Source organism: Eleutherodactylus coqui, chromosome 1, assembly GCF_035609145.1.
Source record: "Eleutherodactylus coqui strain aEleCoq1 chromosome 1, aEleCoq1.hap1, whole genome shotgun sequence".
Lineage (NCBI taxonomy): Eukaryota > Metazoa > Chordata > Amphibia > Anura > Eleutherodactylidae > Eleutherodactylus > Eleutherodactylus coqui.
Window position 1 is genome coordinate 164,190,793 of NC_089837.1, and position 10,147 is coordinate 164,200,939.

Genomic DNA, 10,147 nt, shown 5'->3' on the forward strand with positions numbered 1-10,147 from the left:
GATGTCTAATCAAGCATCTCTCCCACATACCTGCCCTTCTACAACTGAACATCCATCTCATGTACCAGACCTCGGCTATACCTCCTGACTTCGCTATTGCTTCACCCCTTTGTACTGCACTGCCATCTCATGTACCAGACCTCGGCTACTTCTGGACCATCCGACTTTCCTGTAAGTGGCAACAGCATAAGACTTCAATCCCACGCTAGACTCGTAAACAGGAGTTGCCATTTTGCTGCAAAACCCGGTATGCAGTTAGATCTCACGTAGATGTGCAAATGAAAAGAGTTGTGGTGTGATTAGATGAATGATCATGCCACCTGAGGTTCTAAAAGTGGTTCCTTTCTTGGCCTATAAAAAGGTTCTCAAAGGATGTGTAGTGGACCTCTTTTTTTGCTTGTATAGAACTATCATTTAAATACCAGCGGGCACACCCCAAAAAGGTTTAGTAACTATTTATGGGTTGACAAATATTCACATCTACAGTTCAGAAATCTGTGGCTTTACACTGTCAACAATCTCAAGAGGTCCACCTTACTTTAGGCTATAAAACGATAATTATGCCTGTCTACTGCATCTTGTTTCGATATTAAGATTAGCAATTGCTAGAAGAAGATAGCCACTAGCTATCAATGACAATACATGCTTACATAAAAAAGACAGCATCATAATAAAGTATTTTAATAGCACCTAATTCAATTCAAAACTGTAACTCATAATAATTTAGCATCCAAGCATATGGGGTTTACACTTATACACACAAATGAAATAAATTATTGCTTTATCACTATTACAGTGATTCCAAAAGCCAATGTCTAGTGTATTAAACATGGTTATGGGGTCATACTCATGCTTGCTCAGGTTTATGACCTGACTCATAACTCAGGCAGTAATACTGAAACAGCCGGCCTTTAGTCACCTCTTCATTCCTCAGGGGTGTACACACCTTTATTCTGTACCTCTTCTTTGTAGGTTCCCCCCTGGTTTACATTAGGCAGTACAGCCTCTCTATAGAATATTTCCAGCTTTGGTTCTATGACTTTCCAAAACTCTAGGTCAAACTTCACTGGGATAACTACAGTTTCTTTTTTAGTGTAGACAACAAAGTCTACAATGTGTATGCCAGTAACTGCCATCTGGCACTGTACCTGGGTATAGTAGGCATGTTTTCGTTTCAAACTATAAGAATCTCCATCCAAGGCTAGGCAGAAATCACGGTCTTTGCAGGCTTCATGGATTTTGTGCTCTCTATGTTTAAATGGGCACTTTACCTCTAAAATATTTAGGGTCTCTCCTGTGTGCCTGTCTTTCACAACTCCATCAGGACTTGCTGCCAACCAGTTTGTGACTGGGTGAATGAATAAACCACAAGGTTCCACCAGCACTTCTCTACCTTTACTGATTGATGCCAGTTTCTCATAGGCATTGACAGCTTTTTTCTCATTCCTGATACCCCAGCTCATGGCAGCAGTTTGCACTCTGGGTGCTGAACCCAATATAGCTTTCAGATAGGATTGCGGAATGTCATTGGTCTTTTTATTAGCAAATCTACTGTGAGATATTTGATGCGCTAAAGAAGCGGTAACGCGGTTCTGACGCCAGTAATACCATTCCTGATTCTCTCTCTGCCCAAGGGTCTGTCGTTCTATTTCAGCAATATCTCCTTGAGAAAGTTGATCTGAAAGGAAATGTAGAGATGTCTTTGCTGCTTGTCTTTTAGAGACTTCACGGGCTGGATGAAGAGCCCGAGACTCCTTTGAAGTTGGTGGATGCTTATTTTCAGTGGCTGCTCTTGCAGCCTTTGTAGAGTCTTCTGAGCGTTTGGTGCTTCTTGTTCTTGGATGGACGATTTCTCTGATAAGTGCTTTAGGTGGTTCACTGGCACTGCGTGGCTCTTGAAAAGTTTTACTTGGACCAGGTTTTTCCAGTGCATTACTTTGAGGTTTTCTAGCCGACAAGCTACTATGTGGATTCTCCAATGAAGGTGTACTGCTTTTTACTGGTGCAGCCTTTTGTAATCGTTTTCCTTCTGGTGGTCCCATTATAAGATTTTAAGATGTTCGAACCTGAAGAGAAAAAAAAGCCAAATGATGAGGATTGTTAGGGCTTGTTCACATTAGCATTAGAGGCCCTGCTCGGAGCTTCCACTGATGATTTTCGTTAAAATACAGGACAAAACAGCGCTACTTGCTAGTCTATCCTGTAAAAACCCGGAAAGCATAATGAAAGCTAACTGGGCCAAAAAAAAACGGAATAAAAAAAACAATGAAAAAGGCATCAAGAAAATAGACTGAGTTGCCGTACTGGGCATAACCACTACATAACGTATGGTGCTTCGGGTCTCTCCTGGAGGAGCATGGGACCACTCAAACAATTTATTAGTTAAAGTTGAAAATTGGAGTTGGTTCTTTAAGACATAAGTTAGCCTACAACAAATGTCAGAAACCAAGAACCCAGCATAAAGAAGTTTTATTCAATATTGCACAAATAAACTAAACATAGCGAAAGTTGTAAGTTGGCCTGGATTGTAGGCCTATGTTGATACATGCTGTATACGTTAAACAAAATAAATAAATAAATTTTGAACCATAACGTATGGTGCTGCACCTGGTAAATTATGTAGGGAGTGCTGGCTCAACCACAGCTCCTTCAATCAGCTAATTGTCAGGGCTGCAAGGAGTTGGAACTCTATTAGGCCCAATGCCCAAGGACGGATTATCGCTGCGGAATTCGCAGCAATTTCTGTCCATAGACATGCTATGTTAAAAGATTCTCCCCTGCCCACGAGCGGAAATCAACTGTGATTTTCCGCTCGCGGGGGAGAATCGCAACATGTTTTATTTTGTGCGAAAAATCGCACGAAAAGCTTCTATTGCAGTTAATGGAAGCCGTCCTTCTCGCGATACTTCTGCAGTGAGCACTACGGAAGTATCGCGGGAATCTGCGTCATGCGCTGCATTGCACATGTGTGCCAGCTGAGACACTCACGGTGGATCCGGACAGGTGAGTATAGGGTCTCTGGGGGAGATCGGGTCTGATTCTGCAGTGATATTTCGCAGTCAGAATCCGACCCGCCGTGGGCATGAGGCCTTAATCTGATATTGACATTGCAAGAATACGCTGGTTTGGGCATAAAGCAGTACATCCAAAACTAGATGGAAACTGCATTGTATCAACATGGTATTAAAGGGAAAGGGGTATTTAACCCTTTAAGGAGATGGCCTATTTGGCTATAAGGACGCAATGATTTTGTGGGGTTTTTAATCCCCACTTTTTAAAACACATACCTTTTTATTTTTCCATAAACATGGGTATATGAGGGCTTGTTTTTTGTGTGGCAAACTGTAGTTTTTATTGGTACCATTTTTGGGTACATATAATGTATTGTAAAACTTCTATACATTTTTTGGGAGAGTAGGGAGAGAAATATGAATTCTGCCATTTGTTTGATTATGACGATACTAAAATTAGTTATTTTCTATTTACAATTTTTATGTCCCTGTGGGATACTTGAACCAGATAATGCTTTTAATACTTCTATATTGCCACGCATTATCGTTCACAATAGTGATCACAGGCCATGGCATGCCCGGACATCAGTGTATGGCGTCTGGTTGCCACGGCACATGATCAACTCTTTGTAATTACATCGCGGAGAGCCATTGATGTCACAGATGTACATTGATCGCAGCATGTATGGGGTAAAGGGCTTATTCACACGCCCGGTCGATTTACGGTGTCTCTTTCTGCAGGGGGAAGAGGCGGGCCGGACTGGGAGCAGTGCACTGAGCTCCCGCCCCCTCTACGCTGTTTACAATGGGAGGGCTGTGACAGGGGCGGGGCTACGTTTCACCCCATCTCCTCCTATTGCAAATGGTGGCGAAGGACGGAAAGGGGGCAGGAGCTCAGTGCACTGCTCCCGGTCCGGCCCGCCTCTTCCCCCTGCAGAGAGGGACACCGTATATCGGCTGGGCATGAAAACCTGGCCGATATACGGATGTGTGAATAAGCCCTAAGAGTGGGGATCGGTGATCTCATCAATCCCCACTGTTGCAGCGAGAGGCTGGGTATCAGTCACTGCTGTCCTGTGACATTACGGGCTTAAAGGCAGCCTGTCATGATGTTTGAGCCCATAAACCATATTACACAACTGTCTGTGTGCGTGCTCTCTGAACAGAGTATCACCGTGCACACATTAAGACTTTGCGGGGACACAGTGTTGGAATGGAAGACCAGACCCTCATGTTTGAGCCCCATAACATAGTTTACGCGGCTCAAATGTGATGACAGGTTCCCTTTAATGGGCCTAGCTGCTTCTGTAACTTCCACTGACTGTGTGAATAGAGTTGTGCCGTTCCTGTATAAAACTAGGGGTCAGAAACGCTCTTTTCTCCTTAGGGAGAGCAACTATATACTATAAACTAAGTGAGGAGACTCAAATGGCCACGCAGGCTCCTCTGGGTAATATGCAAATAAGGCTGTATGTACATGGAGTCTGGCTTTGCTTTTGATTCCCAGTCATTGTAACAAGACTTGTATAAAAAGTCCCACTTTGACTCGAAGGAATGCTGCCTTTCAATAGGTGGCACTGTGGAGGATTTATTCCATCTCCCTTATTTGTATAAAACTATTGATGGCCATTGGACCCCTGTTCTCGCAGAAGCAGGTGGGACCCCCATCAATTAAACATTGATGGCTTTTCACCTGAATACACAGCAGATGTCTCTCATGAAAACACTCCTTTAACACCTCAATGACGCGGCCCCTTTTTTTCCCACCATTTTCGTTTTTTCCTCCTCCCTTTTAAAAAATCATAACTGCTTTATTTATCTATCAATGTTGCTGTATGAAAGCTTGTTTTTTGGGGGACGAGTTGTATTTTTCAATGGTGCTATTTAATGTACCATATAATGTACTGAAAAATAAAAAAAAATTCTAGGTGGAGTAAAATGGAAAAATAAAAAGACACTCCGCCATCTTTCAGTGCGTCTTGTTTCTATGGCGGAAAAACTGTAAAATGACATGATAACTTTATTCTATGGGTCAGTACGATTACTACTACACCAAACTTGTAGTTTTTTTGCTTTACTACTTTTATTTTTTTTCAAAGACATTTAGTTTTTTTACATTATTTTCTGCCGCCATCTTCTGCGCACAATAACTTTTTTCTTTTTCCGTCAACGTAGTTGTGCGAGGGCTCCTTTTTTGCGGGATGTCCTGTAGTTTACATTAGTGCCAATTGGGAATACATACAACATTTTGATTGCTTTTTATTGCATTTTTGGGGGGAGACAGGGTGACTGAAAAAGTGCCTGTGTGGCATTCTTTTTTTCGGACGACGTTCACCGTGTGGGGAGAATAATGCACTACTTTGATAGATCGAACTTTTACGGATGCAGCGATACAAAATATGTATTTTTCATTGATTTAGATTTTTTTATTATACATATGGCAAAAGGGGGGTAATTTAGACCTCCTGTTCACTGGCGTAGGGATATCCCGCGGCAGATCTCCACCGCAGGAGCCGCTGCCGGGGAGCGTGGGAGAGCTGACAGTTCTCCGCGCTAAGCGTATCTGATAATCGCATGCTGAGATTTGAATCCCGTGAGCTGAGAATCGCTATGATTCTTCGCTCGTAGACAGGGGATTGAACTTTTCATAGCAACGCTATTGAAAGCATTCACTGCATTACCCGCGGCTGGATTATTGCCGTAGATAAGGCAGTGAACAATCGCCAGTGGACAGGCAGCCCTAAACTGCCTGTCAATTAATAAAACTTTATTGATCTTATTGTTACTTTTTTTTAGCCCCCCTGGGGGACTACAACTAGCGGTGCTTTGATCGCTCCTGCAGTATGATGTAATGCTATAGCATTACATCATACTGCGATTTGACAGGCAGTCTATCAAGCCACCCCATGGGGACAGCTGGCTGCCGCGCTGTATGAAGAGAGGCCACGCTGCTCTCTCTCTACATACATACCCCGAAGCTGCAGGACATAAATGTACGTCTGTGATAGACATGATGATTAGTCAGTGTAAAATGTCTATTGATTTGTATAAACCAAATGTATTATGCTATTGTAATGACTTTTAACTTTGTGGAGGTTAATGGCCACACAATCTCATCATGGTATTTGTTGGACAATGGCATGGTGAAAGATGTGTGGTGTAATGTTAGCTTGGTACATAAGTTGCACAAGCAGCCTCTAAGAGTTAAAGGTCATAGTTAGAGAAGAGCGAACGTACTCGTAATGAGTACTTACGCACCCGAGTACCGCCATTTTCGAGTACTTCAGTACTCGGGCGTAAAGATTCGGGGGGCGCCGGGGGGCTGGGAGAGGCGCGGCGGTGCGGGGGGGAGCAGCGGGGAACAGGGGGGAGCCCTCTCTCTCTCCCTCTCCCCCCCACTCCCCACTGCTACCCCCCATGCCGCCACGGCGCCCCCCGAATCTTTACGCGCGAGTACCGCTGTACTCGAAAATGGCGGTGCTCGGGTGCGTAAGTACTCGTAACGAGTACGTTCGCTCATCTCTAGTCATAGTGTTATACGTATACCTGTATTCAATACTGAGTGTTTTCCTAGCCCTCTTCCACCCCCCACACTGAAGTTATTTAAAGAATGAGTTGTCACGTACACAGGAATTCCTTAAGGTTGCCTGCATGCTAAGAAGACAAAGTCCAAGCTACATCGGACTTGAGGAAGGGTGGGCAGAGAGGCGGGAGATTCTATATGATCCGACAAATGAGAATCTTATATGTTACTGATGTAATCTGTTGCACGCCCATTAAAGGGCAGGTGTCATGTGTTATAATAAAAAGCCTGAGGCTCTACACATTGTAGAGACTCTCCCGGTTTAGACCAGCATTTGTGTCTGATCTGGTTGATGATGTGTGCACACTATACAATTTGGAAGCTACATAATACCCCGAAGCCTGCTGGAGGAAAATATGATCCAGCACACGTCCTGGAGCAGAAAGGGGTTACTGAGATTAAGGCCAGGCTCACTTGGGCGTATGATTACCATGTATTATGTGGGCTCTGTACGCCGTGGGATACGCAGTAACTCACAGGTAATTACATTGCCTTACACAGTTTCAATCACATTAGAGTATCGGAATTGTGTAATATGCAAGCACAAAAAAGAATGCAGCATGCGCTAATGTGCCGTGTGTATATGCAAGATAAAGCCCATTGTTTACTATTGGTGTATATAAACGCGCGCCCATGCGCAATAAAATTGCATATGGGCGATGTATGTATGGGAAATATAAACAAAAAAAACAGGTGTACTGTACATGACAACATGTGTGAGAGATGCCGTTATACACAGTACAATTTTGCTACCAAACGCAGCAGTACGCGGGTCACGGCCAGCTCCAGAGCTGTAAACCGCTGCGTGACCCCCAGTGTTTTATGCTTACGGCTGTGTGGGCCCGGCCTAAATGCTAAAGATGAGATTAAACTACATATAGACGGTTAATAGAGCACATTTCATCCACAGCCTGGGGGGATCTCCGTGTCAGTATAAATAGAAGCCAAGTCTTGTGATGGTGGGCAGCAGAAGTCCTGACTTGTCAGTGAAGCTAATGACTCAGTTCTGAGCAGCTCCCCCTGCAGATTAGGGTGCAGATTTGACTGTGTCTTGTTTCTACAGCACATAAACTGCAACAAATAGGACATGATAACTTCAGTCTATGGGTTGGTACGATAATTATGATACCAAACTTGTATAGTTTTTTTTTTTGCTTTACAACTTTTATTTTTCTTCAAAGACATTTAGTTTTTTAAAATCATTTTCTGCCGCCATCTTCTGCGCGCAATAGCTTTTTTATTTTTTCGTTGGCGTAGTTGTGCGAGGGCTCATTTTTTGCGGGATGTCCTGTAGTTTATGATAGTACCAATTTGGATATATATGCGACATTTTGATCGCTTTTTATTGCATTTTTTGAGGGGAGACAGGGTGACTGAAAAAGTGCATTTGTGACGTTCTTTATTTTTTTTTGACTAAATTCCCCGTGCGGGGTAAATAGTGCACTACTTTGATAGATCTGACTTTTACGGATGTGGCAATACCGAATATGTATTTTTCTTTGATTTAGATTTTTTTATCATAGATATAGCTTATTTATAGATTATTTATTATAGATTATTGATCTTATTTTTACTTTTATTTTCATACCCCCTGGGGGACTACAACTAGCAATGCTTTGATCACTCCTGCAGTATGACGTAATGCTATTGCATTACGTCATACTGCATTCTAACAGGCAGTCTATCAAGCCACCCCACGGGAACAGCCTAATAGGCAGTCTGTTAAGGCAGCCCTGGGGCCTTTCAGATAGACCATGACTGCCATGACACCTGCACGTCTCCCTGCGATCTCACGCGCGGGAAGCCGTACGGACCCCCCGAACATCATTCGGGGGAATTTAAATGCCGCTGTCAGAACTGACAGCAGCATTTAAAGGGTTAATAGCCACTATCGGCCGCACAGCCGATTGCAGCTATTGCCCGTGGCTGTCAGCTGTAATAAACAACTGACACCCGCGCTGTATGAAGAGAGGCCATGCCGCGATCATTCTTCATACATACCCCGACGACGCAGCAGGATGTAAATGCACATCCTGGAGCTGGAAGGGGTTAATGAGATTAAGGCCAGGCTCACTTGGGCATATGATTACTGTGTATTACGTGGGCGCTGTACGCCGTGGGATACGCAGTAACTCACAGGTAATTACATTGCCTTACACAGTTCCAATCACATTACAGTGTCAGAATTGCGTAATATGCAAGCACAAAAAACGATGCAGCATGTTTTATTTTGCTGCGTGTAAATGCAAGATAAAGCCCAATGTTTACTATTGGTGTATATATATGCGCGCCCATGCGCATTAAAAATGCGTATGGGCGACATATGTACGTGCCGTCGCGGGAAATATAAACAAAAAAAACAGGTGTACTGTACATGACAACATGTGTGAGAGATGCGCACTACAATTTCGCTACCAAACGCAGCAGTACGCGGGTCACGGCCGGCTCCAGAGCTGTAAACTGCTGCGTGACCCCCACAATGTTTTACGCTTACGCCTGTGTGGCCCGGCCTAAATGCTAAAGATGAGATTAAACTACATATATACGGTTAATAGAGCACATTTCATCCACAACCTGGGGGGATCTCCGTGTCAGTATAAATAGAAGCCAAGTCTTGTGATGGTGGGCGGCAGAAGTCCTGACTTGTCAGTGAAGCTAATGACTCATCTCTGGGCAGCGCCCCCTGCAGATTAGGGTGCAGCATTTAATAACTCCACCAGGCTGAGCTAGCTGTTTTGTCACCATTGTGAATATACTAATATTGGCACATTATGTGATTCATATCCTCCTTATCTCCTGAAAATGAAGGGCAGTTTGGGGTCTGCTAAGTCTGTGGCACAAAAGACATAAAATACCCATTCTGTAAATATACTAAACTTCTTAGACCCCCCTTCCCCGATACAAAGCCTCCCTACCTTCTATTGATCTCTCGTGGGTGTTCTCGTCTTCCTGCCCTGTAGATGTCTGGCAGGGATGACTTGTGGAGTTTACTTCTCATGTACTTTGTAGCCCTCCCTCTTCTGTGTTCCTCCCTCTCCCCACCCCTAGCCTCACAGCACACTGACAGTAAGGAGAGGACATGTCAGGGCATAGACTGCACTGCTTCAGTAGACCTCATTCACACAATATATGTATTTCCTTAGCCAAAGCCGCAAGTGGATCGTAAAGAGGAGGAAAATATGAAAAAACCCCTCAGCTACTGATACAGCTTTCAGATACAACATGGCCTGTAGTAGATGTAGTACCCAACTTCCTGAAAGCTACTCCACGTTCTTCCGACAACTATACACATATAGCATTTGTTGGAAAAAGTGGTAGATGAGGATGAATATGGGTTTCAGAAAGAATGCTATTCTTTATAATGCAAATATGCTAGAAATTAGCAAAATGAGCCACAATGTATACATAATGTATCAAAACTACAGGGGGTCCGATGCTGGATCTAGCTGTTATATTGCCGATACGCTTTATATAGCTGACAGCAAAACACTCGCTAACAGCTATTCTTCCACCCCCTCCCCATCAACGAGCAGGCTATGTCAAGAGTGCATGG

The 10,147-nt window shown here is 43.7% G+C and overlaps 1 protein-coding gene across 1 annotated transcript; it reads right to left on the bottom strand.

Annotated features, from left to right (window-relative positions):
- Positions 1 to 665: 665 nt before the first annotated feature.
- Positions 666 to 9,606, bottom strand: LOC136627774 (uncharacterized). Its single transcript, XM_066603156.1, has 2 exons — positions 9,510 to 9,606; positions 666 to 2,066 (listed from the first exon to the last, which is right to left on the bottom strand). The coding sequence occupies exon 2, from the start codon at positions 2,040 to 2,042 to the stop codon at positions 924 to 926; it is 1,119 nt and encodes a 372-aa protein (XP_066459253.1). The 5' UTR covers positions 2,043 to 2,066; positions 9,510 to 9,606; the 3' UTR covers positions 666 to 923.
- Positions 9,607 to 10,147: the final 541 nt, after the last annotated feature.